The sequence below is a fragment of the Brienomyrus brachyistius genome, chromosome 3 (genome assembly GCF_023856365.1).
Source record: "Brienomyrus brachyistius isolate T26 chromosome 3, BBRACH_0.4, whole genome shotgun sequence".
NCBI lineage: Eukaryota > Metazoa > Chordata > Actinopteri > Osteoglossiformes > Mormyridae > Brienomyrus > Brienomyrus brachyistius.
The window spans coordinates 13,417,462-13,434,239 of NC_064535.1; the positions used below are offsets into that span (position 1 = coordinate 13,417,462).

General features: G+C 41.7%; 2 protein-coding genes across 2 annotated transcripts in view; one reads left to right on the forward strand and one right to left on the reverse strand.

Annotated features, from left to right (window-relative positions):
* Positions 1 to 989, reverse strand: part of lhcgr (luteinizing hormone/choriogonadotropin receptor) — an 18,173-nt gene extending 17,184 nt beyond the window's left edge. The window contains exon 1 of the mRNA XM_049007472.1: positions 806 to 989. Within this exon, the coding sequence (XP_048863429.1) occupies positions 806 to 834 (29 nt within the window). The 5' untranslated portion in view covers positions 835 to 989. The remainder of the gene's footprint in view (positions 1 to 805) is intronic.
* Positions 262 to 14,784, forward strand: sft2d1 (SFT2 domain containing 1). Its single transcript, XM_049007488.1, has 8 exons — positions 262 to 460; positions 1,789 to 1,875; positions 3,324 to 3,400; positions 6,341 to 6,422; positions 8,090 to 8,125; positions 8,216 to 8,274; positions 11,607 to 11,636; positions 14,223 to 14,784. The coding sequence occupies exons 1-8, from the start codon at positions 395 to 397 to the stop codon at positions 14,260 to 14,262; spliced, it is 477 nt and encodes a 158-aa protein (XP_048863445.1). The 5' UTR covers positions 262 to 394; the 3' UTR covers positions 14,263 to 14,784.
* Positions 14,785 to 16,778: the final 1,994 nt, after the last annotated feature.

Here is a 16,778-nt window from a genome sequence, read left to right on the forward strand (position 1 = left end):
TTCATTAGTCAAGCTTTTGATTTTCGATTCCTTCGTGTTTTAAGTGTTGTCAAAGAAGAAACGGTGATTTTTACACTGTATCTTATAGCTGTATATTAGTTATAGGCCCAGATTATTATAACGAATTCTGCCGTATAAAACGACTTCCTTTCATTTTAAATTTTACTGAAAGGGATGCTGAACTTTCGCAAGCGTAACAACCGAAGGACTACAATTCCCAACATCAACAGTTGGCACTACATGATGACGTCAGCCTGAGCGGACCCCGTGGCTCGCGAAAGCTGACTGTATTTGAGATTGACACACCTAAACAGGAAGCTAACGTAAGTTCTTTCGCTTGAAAAAGTTGTGAAGGAGCACTAGCAGTTTTAAGTTTTATACGAAAAAAAGAACGATGGATAAACTTCGTCGTGTGTTAAGTGGCCAAGAAGAGAACGAAGAATTAGGCCTAACTGCTCAGGTAAAAATTTGCCATTAATTTGCAAAATACGGGTGTGCGATGATTGTATGTACCGTGGCCTCATAATATTCTGATTCTAAATGTGTTTTTATTCGATATAATTTTTTAAAACTACTATGATGCTGCGTTTTATATTGTTTTTTTGTAGCTGCATTATTATAAATCGTTGTAGTTATCCTGCATGTTATTGCATAACGATAATTGGCTACAGTGTCGGTATTTGCTTAAGAAAGTTTTTGCAAATCGATGGAGGATTAGTTATTACATCAGTCCATGTAATTTTTCTTGGGCTTAAGCGTTGAAGCATTCACAAGTATATGGGTTTGGTACGAATAACCAGCCTACCAGACTTTGCAGGCGTCACTGCCGTGCATGTGACCTTCAGTGAACCTTATCTTCCAGACTCAATCCATGCTGTAAGCTTAAACTGTTTCCCAGATGTGCCATTTTTTATAGATGCTCAACAACAGAACAACCGTTCCTGTAGTTAAAGAAATTTAAGATAGTAGAGGTTGTCATAGAGTTTACTTTCACTCTGCCCACATTTCCTGGATTGACACGAAATTGAGCCATTTCCTAAAAGCAATCTTTATCCTGCTTTAGAAAAAAAAATGGTCCACAATTATGGTGGGTGGTGCCACCAAGGCTGGGGATGACCATTTCCTCTGTGCGTTAACTTGACTTTTTTCTCATTGCTGATTTTTTTCATGCCTTCATAGGAAGCGATCGATCAAAGAAGGTAAGGTATTTGATGGCAGGGATTATGTAGTTATGACTAGGATGGAAAAGAATTTATAGATATAATAGTATTTTGCATGGAATGAGGTAGACTCATTTATTTCTGAACCTGGTAATGTTGCATTTTAGTGTGATTTTTTTTTTTTATAAACCTCTTTATTCATTTGCCTTTTTGCTTATAACTACAGTCCTTTTCATGTATCTTGTGACCTCAGAAACATGTTTTTTTCTCAGACATTTCAAACACCAGTTATCATACATTTAAAATGCTTAATCAGAAATATTCCTCAAAAAAAAAATTGAGCCGCTGAGCTAAAATTATGGAACCAGATGTACGTATTACACATACAGAAATATTGTTATGTAATTGTGTATGTAATAAGGCATAACTTCAGACTATGACAGGTAGTGATGGAAGTTGATGCTACTTTTGGATTCATGAAGAACATTTCATCCAGATCACCGCATTCAGATTCACTTCGTACTATGCTGATATGCACATGCCTAGGGCAGGAGAAACTGCCATACTCGTGTCGTGGGCATCAGGAAGTTGTGTACCTTGTGATTTATTGCTGATGTTGTTCCCCAAGGTCCTGGATGCCTCTACGCTCAGCTACAGCACACGGGTGAAGTGGTTCGTCATCTGTTTTGCCAGCGGGATCCTGTGTTCAATCCTCGTAAGCTGGCTTTCCTCCTTTCATATTAAAAAGTACACAGCATGGTCATGCACCCGTTGATGAGTCTTTGTGGCTTGACATGGTTCACTTTTCAGTGTCAACATAAAGAATAGTTTAAATGTTTTTAACACACAGTTTTGTGGGTGTGCTGGGGTTTTATTCATCGGCAGGCGTTCTGTCCTCTTTTCTTTTTTTGATAGAGCAAGTTTTTCATACCTTGTGAAGTTGCCAACTGAGGTTATTTTCACTGATGTGAAACTGCAAAACTTTGTGCATCAGTTTGGTTTGATGGCTTTTTTGGGGTTTGAATCTGTTATTGTTGGGTTAATATAAGTATTCAAAGAAACATGCATTTTACAAGTCTTTATAATTGGTCCTATTACTGAAATACAGTGATCCCCCGCTATATCGCGGTTCAGCTGTCACGCCTCCGCTATATCGCGGATTTTTCCCCGACGCGTCACAGTTCTCTGCGTATCGCGTACCTTGCTTGCGGTTCGATTGTTTTCGTTTTGTTCTAAGCCCTACGATGGCTCCCAAGCGTCCTGCATCTTCTAAGCCTTCTGGTAGTAGTGAGCCTAAGCGCCAGAGGAACACCTTGACCATTCAGGAGAAGGTAAAACTCCTGGATATGCTTTGGGAAGGAAAGCGATACGCGGACGTCGCTCGCCATTATGGCTTAAATGAATCGACGGTATGATACATCAAGAAGGATGAAAAGAATATGACCCACCGCATCCCTTTAGTCAAACAGGAAAGAGGGTTGCAACTCCTCGAAATAAAGCCATCATTAAAATGGAATCACATACAAATGTGTTAATAATAATAATAATAATATGTTACTCATATAATTAGCCCAACATCCACATATTATATGTGTTGCTTTAATAAGTTTACATGTGTTTAAAGCGTGTGGGAGGGGTATTTTAAGCCTTAGACTTTAAAAGAATGTTTATATGGTTTATTTATATAGGTGTTTTTCACCTATCGCTGATGGGTCAGGAACGCATCTTCCGCGCGCGGGGGGGGGGGGGCGGTGGGGGTCACTGTATACTAATCATCTTGTGTTTTGTGCCCCTTCTGCAGTATTTAAAGGAGAAGTTTAAACTTTGCAGTTAGAGAACAGTGACTGTATAAAAAATATATATATTTTTCCAAAAACATGACTTAACAGCCATACCGCCTATATAAAGTAGGAAATGCTCTTAATCACATGTGTATTACTGATTTTAAGATGTCCACTAGATGGCGATGCTTGTTTGTGCTATAGCACTGATACATAAATCTGTAATGTTAAATCTCATGTATTCAGTTACTCAGTAGTATAATACAATAACAGTTGTGCTTGTTATAAGAGCAACAAATGGTTTAGTTTACTTATTCTATATGCCCTGAGGTGGTTAACAGGCTTGATAATGTCTTACTGTGTCCTCTTCTGTTTCGAACAGGGAACAGCACTTCTCTTCGTGAATGTTAAGCTCTTTGCCATCTTCTACACTTTAGGGAACTTTGCAGCATTGGCAAGGTAAGAGAACATTAATATGTTGTCTTCAGTTTCCACTGCAAAACAATCTGAAGGAGAAACACAGGTGGAGCAGTTCAGTTGCCCAGTGGGAAATAGTGTTTAATGGTAAAACTGATAAGTGGAGATGAGGCTGTGATATGTTGATAACTACTTCCTGATGGGTGGTCTTGCATGGACGGTAACTGGTCTCTACCAGAAAAGGATCACTCGGTCTGTTGTCCAGTTAACATTTAAACCGTTAATATGTAAGTGTGTATAACTTCAGGGAAACCGTTTCGGAACTTGGATCTCGTCGTCGATGTCACGCTACAGTTGGTTATTGGGATTTGTTTCTGATTAGCTTCAGAAACTTCACAAAATTCTAGAAGTTTTGCTCCTGTTAAGCTCTTCCTAGTCTGTGTCACATTTGGCTGGGTTGAGCTGGAAATTCACCGAATTGTAACCATTTGTGTGGGACTTTTACAGAAAATAGCACATCCAGGTGTTTATTGAACCACTGACCTGTTGGCGCACAGTTTGCTCTGCCTCTTTCTGTCTCTCCAAGCCGCCGACCATCATCTACGGTCGGCTTGCAGGCTCACCAAGGCTCTGTGCACCAGCAAGGCCTCGAGACCCTAAACTGTCAAGGGCAGCAGCTAAACGCTGTGCAAGTTTTTTGTCCTCATTTCCTTTTCATTGTAGCCTTCATCCATCAAAGGCAGGGTTCTTGCTGCAAACGCAGTGTCCATTTGTTCCTAAACATGTATGATTATTTTTGGTACAGAACTTAAGAATTGTTAAGAAGGTTGGTCTTTGCATTGTCCGGTGGAATGTTAGGTTGACTCTGCCATCAATGAACCAAGTATCTTGGGATATTTCTTTACGACATCATTAATTCTCTATTGACAGTCTACTGTTTTGGAGTTTATTTCGATTTGTTAATCATAAATTGGCCATATTGTGAACATATTTGTCCTACCTGTTAATGATTTTAGGAGCTCATTAGCATTCCACCACCTCCAACAGGTATTCATTCCTTTGACTTCCAAAGCTGTGAGAGAATGAAGGTCACTGGACTGCCCGCAGTGATCTCTGCAGCTTATTTTTACATCACATACTAACACCCTTGTTTGTACCACAGAACCTCTAATCAGACCAATATGTAAACAAACACTGTTTCACGCTGAGGTCCAATTCACAGCCCACGCAGCTGCTCATGTACCAGGTCCCCAGTTGCTCATTCCTGCTGTTCTTTTTCAGTAAGATGACGCACAGCGTTCTAAACTTTTTTTTTTGCAACGTTCCACTGACGTTGTCACTGAACCGTCACTGTCATATCGAGGTGACAGGGTAAACCCCAAGGTGCACATTCATAGCTGCTCTGGAATGGTCGTTTTTTCCCCCCCACCTCGTTTCCTGTCTGGTCAGGCGTAGCGGAATGTGGAAAGAATGTTTAGCTGGAGTCGGGGGAGAGGAGCGTGACCTCACATTGCCCGCCAGGCTAGCAGGTTGCCCCGTGCCGTTTCTGTGAAGGTAGAAGGCAGGACAAGACAGGTGGTGGTGTTGAGGTAGAGCTTAGGTTCTCCTAATCACAGGCCTGTGTGAACAGAGCTCTGAATGAAATGTGTCCTTACATAGTGTCCTGTTGTACATGTCAGTTTTGGGGGCTCCTGGTGTATTATTTAGTCAGTTTTTACTTTCACTTTAAAGCAAGTCAGAATGTACATATTACATAGTGTGAGTGTGAGGTGCATATTATCTTTTTATTCAATAGGCCGTGATTTGGGCTTTGAATTTTGCCTGTTAGTCAGTAAGTTTTATGACCGATTTTCCTCATTTTATATCTCTAAACAATAGATTATACATAACCTGTGATGAAGTGTCATTCTCTTTATTGTACATCTGAGGTAGAATGGTTACTGGGTGATTACTATACTAATAAATGTGATTTTGAATATGGGCATTCTGAAATGTCTCCACTGACTTTTCAGTGCAGGGTTTCATTGAGCCTATCCTAGCCTGTTCCACTGATAAATGTTTAATTTTATAGTGACTGCATAAATACACTCGTAGGTAAATTAGCACCTCATTTTTGGCATTGATACAGATTATGTGAATGATCTGAGCCTAGTATGGACATGCAAATAGGAAGGCAGTCTCCAGTGAAAGGGTAAGGACACTTCAGCAGTATCTAACAAAGTTGCAGTGGCTTTGGCAGCCATAACTGGCATTTGGAATTGACACGCAGCTGAATGAGTAAGCATCGCAGTCTTCACACCTGCTTACTAATGAGAGGGTGTCTGTCTTAAAGGGACACTGGTCTCATTTCGTGTTTCTGTTGGTATTCATGAGAGCATTTTTGAGTTTTGTGAAGTATTCTTTTTTTTTTAAGGCCAGTTACTTCTGTCAAGAATTAATCATCGCTGTTATCGTCATAAACATGTTTTGTGTGCTTTTCATAGTGTTTCATATTTCTTCCTGCTGTACTGTGTTCAGCTCATTATTTCTGAGGTAAATAATCAGTCATTTCATATAGATAATTTGTTCTTTGTGTGTAACTGGGAGCAGTGGCACCGGTGCTTACAGATGTACATGTGCACGTTTTGGCTGGATCATAGGAGAGCCGCCGTGCGATTCTCTCGCCGTGTCTTTCTGGAGTCGGCTCCTGTCACTTGCATGGTTCTGCCAAGGCCACCTGCGTCATAAGGCAGCAGACAGCGTCTTGTGTAATTATCCTGACATTTTTATGTGCTTCCAGATGTGACTGTCAGAGTCAGTGTTAAACACACCTGTTAAATTCCGGCAGCATGCTCTCTCCCTAAGATTTGGATTAGTCGGCGGTGCGGAACATGATTCTGCTACCAAGGCTACTGTTTGTAATCGCTGAGGAGGTTTTGCCGATGTATTTGCGCGGTTTGGAGCTGATGGACCCGCTGTCTCTCTCTGCTTCCCTTTCCGCAGCACGTGTTTCCTGATGGGACCCCTGAAACAGCTGAAGCGCATGTTTGAACCCACCAGGTTGATTGCCACCATAGTTATGCTGGTAAAATGCTTTTACCTCGTTTACCTTCTGCTATGTTTATGGGAGCTGTCTGCTGCCTGGGGGGGCCAGACTGGATCGTACTGCAAGACATGGTACAACTACTAACCTTTGGGTGTCAGTATTCCTCTCATTAATATTTGAAACATACTACTAATCTGCTTATCAAGTTGTGGGTTTAAGTAAACATCCGTATACTAGCGAAAAATTGGCATCTGGGTACATTTTTGCGCCTGTTATCTTAAGCCCTGTACTCACATTGCATTTGTTGGCAATGATTAGTGTTTGTTGACACAACCTGCACCGGCAACACTAGCTTATTTGGCACACTTTATCGGTAGATAGGTTCTGTCTGGGTATAGTTTATTTCGGGTAAATTTGATCTCTTTTATTGTTTTATAGATCATAAATAGATAGAGCAATATTAAGCGCAAATATTTCAAATAATCACAATGTGATGTCATGCAGCCTGAAAGGATGGGGCTTTTCCGTTTGGTGGATGACCAGGAACTTGTGGGAAAAATGGTTCTGGCATGTATGGGTATTCCAGGTATTTAACATAGAGGCTCCAATCATTCACCTGAAGGAACAGCCTCTTTTAATTTACATTTCAATGAAGGACATAACCAAATTAAAAGACATTGGGGTTTGCTTTATTGGGCAAATACCACTGCAACACAGTGGAGGCAGTTGAAGAGTTAAATGTAATCTTATCTTACCCAGTCGCCATGAAAGGAAATGGAGACTTTTCTAAAAGCGAATGTTCTTGATTATGGAACTGAAATGTTTTACCTACTTGTCCATATGAGTACTGGGCAGCTGTGTCTCACTGATAAATGCTTTGGCTGCTGTCCACTTGCTGTGCTGTACGGATACTTATGCCTGTAGCTCGTGACTATGACATTCGGGTGGCCTGCTTTGTTGATGCTAATGCTAACCGTTGTGATCATGTCGGAATGGATCCCCTGTATCTTTTTGAGGTGCTAAACATTCCTGCCTGTTAAAACACAAATATGTAGATCAAGCGTAATTACACATCTTTTTCATCTTGGCCTTGGGATTTTGTTTCGGATCAGTTTCGTTGATAAGTGGGTGAATTTGCATGACAGGTGGTAACACGTTTTTGTGTGTAGGAAAATTACATTCACTAGTGCTCATCCATGTTAAATAAGATCTGTTTAAGGTTGTGTTGCATGTACAGACTATAAGCTCATGCATTATCTTAATGGGTCCCACCTACAAAGATCAAGTACCTGCCTTATTTTTCACAACATGATACACCAGATTTTATGACTTGTTCTGACCTTGTCAATGAGGAGGCGTCCCGCATAGCCTGTCCTGGGTTCTGTTTGGGCTCTCTGTGTTTACACTACTTAGACACTTCTAATTTACACTTGATGCAATTCCATCACATTGAATCCACTGTTTAGACTGGCTTGTGGTTACAACACACTAGTTTAATGCTCCATTACTTTGACAGGGAGTGTTAAATAATTTAGCATCACGAGGCATTATCCTTGGATACTTGCTTTTGGCAAATGTTAAAAAAAATGAATTCCTATGTTGTTAAGCTGTCTGGATGTGAATCTTTTAACTATTACAGTTCAGCTTGCTCCTGTAAATATATATGACAAATTTACAGAGTACTGTATGTTTCTGTCCTCTCCTAGCTCTGCTTAGCTTTGACCCTCTGTGCAGCCCTTTTGGTGAGTTTTATAATCCTCATGTCATGAACATTTTAAAGTGCCGCAAAATAAGTTAACAGATTGACCAGTGTTCCCTGTCATGCTTCGCAGTGGGATAAGAAGGTGCTTGCCATCTTCTTTTGCATACTGCAGTTTCTGGCCATGACATGGTAAGTAATTTCTTACTTATTTCACTTCTCGGATCAGTAGAGATATTTCCCAGTGTTGTGTTTTGCATTGCGATATGAAGTTCAGTGCAGGAAAGTTCAGGAAACTCAAGTTTTCTGATGTGAATGATGAGTCCTATCAGCACATCGCCATCAGTCAGTCACCCTGAAGCCGTAACTGCCGCACAGTGAGCTGCTTTAGCGTAGCTTTGCTCAGGTACATGACGAATACCTTCCCAGGTACCTGGGCTGATGGCGCACACTTAACCTGCCAAACATGCACATCCACCTTGCTGCTTCGACTGACCAAGCAGATTAAATTCTCTGCCTGTCATTACACTGGCTACTCGTGTATTTTGGGCCATTGAGATTTATCTTTCTATCCATTTTAAAATTCCCGAAGCTACTTAGAGCAGGGGTGTCAAACTCCAGTCCTTGTGGGCCAGATCCCTGCACACTTTTGGGTTTCCCCTCATTTAACACACCTGATTCAACTCCTTATGCCAATTACCACGCAGTTCTGGAGCTTAATCATTTGTGGTGGAACAGGGAAAGAATATTAATAGGTTTTTACATGCCTGAAATCTTGACATGTCAACAAATGAAATACTAGTAAAAAATTTTATTTTTGTCTTGGATGCTTGCACAGATACAGGAACTTTGATGGAAATGTCACATTTTGAAATAGTTTTAGCCTTATGGGATAATCCACTTTCCTAATGGTCCTCCTCGGTCCCTCTGCATGTTCGTACTGTAAATATTCCAGTGTTTATTTCTACCCCCCTTTGTCTTGAGAGAGAAGAAAATGACGTGTCCCTCCCTGATTGTGCAGCAGAGCACGATTTGGCGGCTGTGGGACTTGCTTGTCAGAAGGAGAATTACGTGGCGTGTGGGGGTGTCCTGTGTTACCCTGTTGGCGACTCCATACAACATTTGTTTGCATGTCAACCTCCAGTGTATTGGTTGTATAAAATAGTTCAGTACATCCAAGTGACTCTCTGGTACATATGCAGGACAAAATTTCAGAGAAGCCAGTTAGCCTGGTTGCATGACTTTAGAAACCCATGAGATAGAGGGCCGAGTATGCGAACTCCATATAGGGAGCGTGACTGGAATTCAGCCCCCGTCGTTAAGCTCGCCATGTGAGGCATCAGCGAGGCTGCCTCACTGCCCTGTTTCTCAAAGGAAGTATTCAATAAAGCCTGATCTACAAATGAACACCGTAAATTCACATCCTCACAATGATCTATTTATGCTTACCGTTAGCTTGTTAGGCGCTATATAAAAAAAAAACAAGGATAACACATGGTTGTTAGTCTTTTTATACTTTGTTTGCTTCCAGTATTAATTACACTTGAGTTAAATGGGGGCTGATTTCCGTAAGTGTTCCTTCACAGTAATTCATGGGGCATGGGGCATCTTCCCTCTGCCTAAAAATAAAGCCAGTCTGTTTGCCAAGAGGTGACTAGGCTTCTGTAAGCATGGTGCTGCAAAGGAGAAACAAGTTTTACCTCTTTTTCAGCTCTTTCTAAACTGAAGCTTTCTTGGGAGCTGAGGGAGGGGGGCCAGGGGGAGTTACTGATTGCAGAAGTCATGACCTCTGTGGTTAGTGCCATATGATACGAGAGCGTCAGCATCCAGACACCAAAAACTTCTGTGTCACTTAAATCAGGGAGCGGGTCAGTGATGCTGATTCAGGGCATAAAATAATGTGTGTGTGGTCCGGGTATACCTTAAGGTGCCCCCACAACGTGCTAAAATACCTGTCATTTTGACATCATGGGGGCCATTTTTCCAGTCCCCACAAGGATAAACCTCAGTTATTAAAAAAAAATAATACAAATTTGGTGACTGCAAAGAAAAAACTAAAAATGTCATAATACTTGTATTTTGCTTGGTTAGGGCTGGTTAGGGGTTAAGGTTGTCATTTTCAGATTTTGGTTTTTACCTTAGAAATGAATGAATGAATGGACGGTCCTGACAAAAGATATGTGTGTGTGTGTGTGCGTGCATGTGTGTGTGTGATTATTTTCATTGGCATTTCAAAGGGAGCTTGTAACAAGAAACTGGACTTAACTATAACAGTATGAATATATTTCTGCACATTAAACTAGTGTTAACATGACAAAAAGCTCGTTAGAACCTCCCCTTTAGTCTTTTGTTTCTTCTTTGTTTCTTATATGTCACATGGGTCAACTAACCCCCCCCTCCAGCCTTGTTTGTTAGTCAGGCTCCAACAAACACGCCTCAGCATATGGATATAAGATCTATTTTACAGAATTATCACCTTTTCAGTGAAGATGCCCGCAGCGGTGGAATCTATGCACAGATATTTATATGTAGCAGTGTAATTTTAAGTTTGTTTGGTTGGTTTGTAGCTTGCTAGAGTGTCAGCATGAGCATGTCCTGTTTTTCCTGCACTTTGGTGCATGTGTGGCGTTGCTGTGCATCTTCGGAGGCAGCATCCTACGTTTGCCCCGTTCTGAATGCGTCATCAGGCCTGGCCCCATCACCGACATAATCGCTCTGATTTTACAGCCGTATTCTGCCTGCGTGAGTCAGACCACTGGCCATGCCGCCTCTGACGAGCGTTGTCGTAGAAACCTGCCGCATGCCTGAGTGCCGTACTCAGTCACCATACACCCACGTGCACTGATGCTCCCGTTTTTCACTCACTCAAATGCTATTTTTGAAAGAAGTAGAGTTTACAGTGTTTTACTTTTCATTTTTGAAGGTTATCTGTTATACCTGGGCAACAAGAAGTAAAAATCTGGGCATAATTTGCTTCAGTATTTTGTATTGTCTATTAATTTATGTAGGGGATCGCAGGCCTTATCAGCATGAAATGAATGGGTGTGCTAGCTGTCGTGACCAGTATTTAAAATGTTATTTTGCCAGTTAGTTGGTCATTTTACAAGTATTTTTGTTTTATTTAGATTTTTTTTTCCCCAGCAGTGAGTAGTAAGGCAGGAGTACTGACCAAAATGGCTAGTTACAATCAGGAAGTTGTGTGAAGTGCATTTTGCATTGGCCAGTATACTTTTATGTAAAGAGGTGTTGTGTTAAATGTGATTGGTTGAGCTGTAATGTCATGTTAGACTATGATCCTTTGCAAACCAAGGCCGTCGGCGACCTAACGTCCTGCTCAGCGGCTGCCAGCCTCTGAGCCAGGGTTAGGGTGCCAGTGCACTTTTCCTGCCAGTAACTGATTAAACACAAGTTATCTAGTTATGAGACAAAGCAAATTACCAGCGTTTTGTCTCCCGCTGCCATCTCAATCACGTTGCCCCACGAGACCCGTGTCTGATGCCGCCCTGTGTTTCTGCTTATTTCAGGTACAGCATTTCCTACATTCCCTTCGCCAGGTAAGCATCTTTCCTCTGTACGTTCACCTGGATCAATTACGTGTTTGCTTAAATGAGGCTTTCTCTGTAGTAGGTGTTCCGTTTTACCCACAGCTAAAGGTTTATTCCCATGGTTGTCAGTTTTTGCCTCATTCAGATCAAAGCGCGTAAAAAGGCCGTTCCTGTGCGTTCCTGTGTGTTCTTCACCGTTTAAGCACTATGTTCCCTAAGCTCCCTGCTTCCGGTCCTTTGTTATATCCGCCGCTTACAGTCGGCGGCTGTGGCCCAGGTGTCCCCCCAGGGAGTAATTAAAATTCCCCGAGCGGTAACTGGACACAACCACAGCCAACTGTTTTGTTTTTGTGTTGTTTGTCTCCCCCCCCCCCCCAAGTCCCCAAATGGCCATATGGCATTGGTCAAATGTATCACACTGAGATGGCGGGGGTGGGGTGGGCATGGGGATTGTCTGTGGTGTTCGGAGGTGGCGGGTGGTCGTGGTGGGGGGTGTCGCCGAGCGATTCCCTAAATGAAAACATGTTGTTATTTAGATCTACACCCACCAATGGGTGTTTCTCCCGCCATATGGCGTTAAATTCCGGCTACATCCACCCTGGACTCCAAGCATCGCACATGCTCGATTGTTTTTCTGACCCCCCCCCGCCCCCCAGTTTGTCTTCCAGACTGTTTGCACAACACACAGAATACACTGGAAAGCCTCCCCATACAGATGGTGCTTGTGTGGTTCTGTGTGGTCCCCCCCCCTCCCCCAATCCCGGGGTTTATTTTTAGATGCTGTCATTCATTTTGCTGTGGTCTGGGTGGCCATCAAGGTTGTCTGCCATTATAATTAGTAAGGGTGTGTTAGAAACTGAAAAGCACATCAATTTAATAAATTATACTTATACTTTTTGCATGTATAAAGGGTTAGGGTTAGGGTTAGGGTTAGGGTTAGGGTTAGGGTTAGGGTTGCTGAACTGTTAATGAGGAGCTGCTTGGAAATACCATATGATATTTATTTTTGTGTTGTATATAAGCAGCACTACTAATCTGTGAAAATCAGGCTGTAGGTTTCCATTAGCCAGGAAGGTGCACTAATGAATCGGCTGTCGGAGGGACGGTGATTAAGCAGGACACATGCCTACGCCTGCCAGCGAGGGCGAGATCCACATGCTGCCTGGTGTTGACGTTGATGTCAGGACCTGAGGTGACATGGGGTGTAGGGGCTCCTTTGTGATCAGGACCCCATCTGGTGTCCTGTCTGTATGCCACGTGCCATCGCTCCCCCCCCCCCCCCACAAGCCTGAGGAATCTTGCTCGCTGCAAATCCACTAGCTGGCAGATGCTCCCATAATCAAGCGTAGCATTTGAGAAATCTCCTGTCCCATAGCCTTCTGAGGAGAGGAAAGGTCAGGCCAGAGCAGGGGATGGAAAAATGTGTAACAAAGACCCTATAGAAACCAGTTTATCGGGCTGGGAGTCCAGCAGCTTTGATAAGCCTTCATCCCAGGAGCATGTTATCTGATTGGTGCTGCTACTCTTTGTTCCTGTCAGAATAGCTTACATTAATCACAGTTTAAAGGCATTTACTTTGGTTACATTAGTACGACACGGCAGTGATTCTGCGTTTATCTCCTTATCTGCGGCTGACTTTCCTTCAGTTGGATTGCTCTGATTTGAGTAGCTTATTTGCATTTCCTACTATTTCTGCACAACAGTGTGATGTCTGCCTTCCGTGTTTTGCCTTGTTTGCAGTGCATATAACCACCCTCAGTTTAGAAACCTGCTGTGTCAGCGGTTTTTTTCCCCGCTCGCGCACATGACTGTTGGGGACCCATTGCTTTCAGGTTTCGTCAGAAAAGGGGAAGCCTTGTGAATTTAGTGATGATCTTTTCCCATGTCTTCTCTTTCCAAATGAAAGAGAATCTGATTTCGCTCTCATATTTACCAATAAAGCACATGGGAGACTTCCGAGAATGGGCGTGAATCTGTGTCTACGTTGGGGGGTGGCAACCACGAACGGTGACTACCCACACCCTCCCAGCCCATCTTTCTTTAACCTTGACTGGCTTCACACCTCCTTCCCTTGCTCCTCCTCCTCCAGCCCTCCTCCAGTCAGTTTCAAGTGAGGGATGTGGTTTCTGCATAGCAACACACGCGGAGTGCAGCGGGGAAAGCAGCAGCGTGACCTTGTTCTCCTGTTGCCGTGGTGATGGCTAATATTGCATCATCTCAACATTACATACCTAGGGGTGGGGATGGCGGGGTGGTCTTTTCATGCTGAATTTGTGTCACTTTACCGCCAAAACAGGGTTAAATATTCATGAGCACCTCCCATACAGCAACAACAAAGGAGATCATGCACCACAAAGAATGGTGTATACTGCTGAGTGGTCATACCCATAATTTTATTTCTGCAGGAATGCATTTCTTGTGCTGAAGCATATTGGATGTGCCAAGCAAAGTTTCCTTTGGCTGTTTGTTTTTTGCCTTCTTCCTGAAATGACTTCCGTTGCTGTTGTCGCTTGATATCATTGCCCTGTTTTGCTATTGTAATGTTTGTTTACCAAACACAGTTGTGTAATTGAAAAATGTTTGTTGCTTTTCTAGGGACGCTGTGCTGAAGTGCTTCACAACTTGCCTGAGTTAATTTGGTTCCCGCCTCCCAATTCACGTGAAGACTAGTGCACATATTGCAGTGTAAAATGTACATTAATGATTCTCTTAACTGTCTTAAATGCTGTTCTTTTACCCCCCAAAGAGCACTTAATGACAGTAACAGTTGTTAAGTCCATTTCCTGTTTATTTTATTCACAGGCTGAATGATTTTTTTTTTTTTTTTTTTTTTTTTTTTTACAATGTGAATGTTTTTGATGAATGATGTTTGGAGAGAAATATTTAAAAATCTTTATATTCTGTACTAAACTATAATAGCAGCTTTATTTTGGTTGACCATAACTCACTTTGGGCCTTGAAAAACTTAGAATTAATTCATGTGGCGTCTGCAGTGCAGGAGAAAAGTCCCTTTTTGCTGAGTGTTGTGCTCTCCGTAAATGAACATTTTAATCTTACTGTGTACCGGCAGCTTGGAGTTAATTTTCTCAAATGATTTTCGGCTTTTCTGTGAAAGCTCTGGCCCAGACAATAAATGAAAAGTATTTTTCCATCCTCAGTCCTGGTATCCTTTGCTGTTATGTGCATTTGTAAGCATTGTGCTGATATGGCCTTATCTTATTACTTTGTGTGCTCAGGGCTCAGTGGTGTGTTTTTTCATAATGGTGACAATATGTTACACGTTGTCCTATTAGCCACGCCACAGTGCCTGACAGCATAGCCTCAGGTGACCAAAGGACAGCCTCACATCTTTATGCAGGGTTCCTGCTGTTATCTGCCTGTGTGTTTGTTCAGCTGAAACGAGGAATGCCAGGACCTGTGCAGGGAAAGCTGCCTTTTCAGCATAACTTGACCCAATGTGCACATGATTTGATTCCCTTCCAGACACCCTAATGAGCTGGACTCTAGCCACTCTTTTCATGTGAACTTGATAGGGCCACATAACACGAAATGGTTCACACAGACAATGGCAAGCTTCATCTAAAGGTGTTCAAGCGATGGCTGGCAGTTCCTAATATGCTAAAGATTCAGTTGCCTGGGTGCTGTAATATAATCCATCGCAGTGCTTAGGAGAACACACTTTATTCATGATGTTAATAAGCCTGGTATTTACTGGCCGCCCGACACAAACACTCCCAGTCAGCAAATGATAGCAAATGACCGTAACGTGTCGCTGTGTGACCAGTTGGATCTGCTGGTTTTAATTCACACTTTGAAGCCACCTTCTTTGAAGGGTTTGCTATAGTTACCAATATATATATATATGTGTGTGTGTGTGTGTGTGTGTGTGTTTGGGCTTGATAAACATATAATTATAATATATATCATTCACTATTAAAAATGATTGTATAGTTGCTTTCTAGACAGTAATATGTTTAAGTGCGGAAATATTACTCTTTTTTTTTTATGGTAATCCAAATAAGTGTACATAACTCTCAACACTGGAAATTGTGTACGTTTGTCCCATAAGCTTTTTAGCCTATTAAGCTTCAACTGTGTATTTTAAATTGAGTGAACTGCACTGTTCATTGTTTCTTGTTGAAGATGTAAAGTTGTGGGGCTTCTGTTTTTGTACAACGACTTTTTTTTCTTTTAATCGAGAAACAAAATTGTGCCTAAAAATAACTGCACCAGTAATGCATACAACAATGGTCTAATAAAGAAGCATATATGCATATTTTCCACCTGTTAATACATGTTTTATCTGCCAAGATTGCAATGTGTATTGTGATCGCATTATATATTAAACATTGTTTTTGCTTCTTGATCTTAAAATAGACTGTGTAATCCTGCATATAAGGTGATGTAATTTCATTTTCATGCAGACATTTTATTGATGGAATAGTACTGAATCGTACAAAACTCTTTTAAAAACTTTACCTGCCAACAGATCTCCAGTGTAACGATGTACATTATTTTAATACAAACTAATCTAGACATGGGTGATTCGCCTCTCGTCACTTCCTCAACGTGCCGGTTAGACATGTCATAACCCAGAATAGGAACACCTGCAGTCCTGATGGAGAAGTGTAAACTCCATCATGATTCCCTAACACTCCGATTAATTAAACACTTCATTTGAACCATAACGCAACTAACCCTTCAAGTCGTCGTGGTGTCAATATGAACGTTTAAATGCGCACATTTAGCCTTTGTGGTTCCGGAAACGTTACGAGGGTGCGTAAACTGTGGTAATATTCTCCAGTTTATGGAAAATCTCGTTTTAATTTATGATGGGATGTGCTGTGTGTCAGATTAGTCGCGGACTATTTGAAGAGGGAGCAATTTCCATTTTCTTCTTTTAGCAATGAGATTATTTTCGCAAAATTCAAATTTTAACTGCCATATTCTCAAGCAACTCTGTTATATATCAACAATTACATTTATCCTTTCTTTTTGCGCTGCTTGAAATTTTATTTAAAAATGTAGCTAAATAGCCACCGTATAGGCTAGACCTGTATAACATGGTGTCTTTAAAATGAACCAGTAGCCTACCATTAGGAGAATTGTCAATACTGGAGGACAGATGTTTTGAGTGTTTAACCTTTTGAA

Bases quoted from the DNA above. Each gene is read 5' to 3' on its own strand.
- sft2d1 (XM_049007488.1), top strand. From the start codon at position 395: ATGGATAAACTTCGTCGTGTGTTAAGTGGCCAAGAAGAGAACGAAGAA. The intron at 8,275-11,606 runs GTAAGTAATTTC...TGCTTATTTCAG, and splicing joins CAGTTTCTGGCCATGACATG to GTACAGCATTTCCTACATTC. The intron at 11,637-14,222 runs GTAAGCATCTTT...TTGCTTTTCTAG, and splicing joins TCCTACATTCCCTTCGCCAG to GGACGCTGTGCTGAAGTGCT.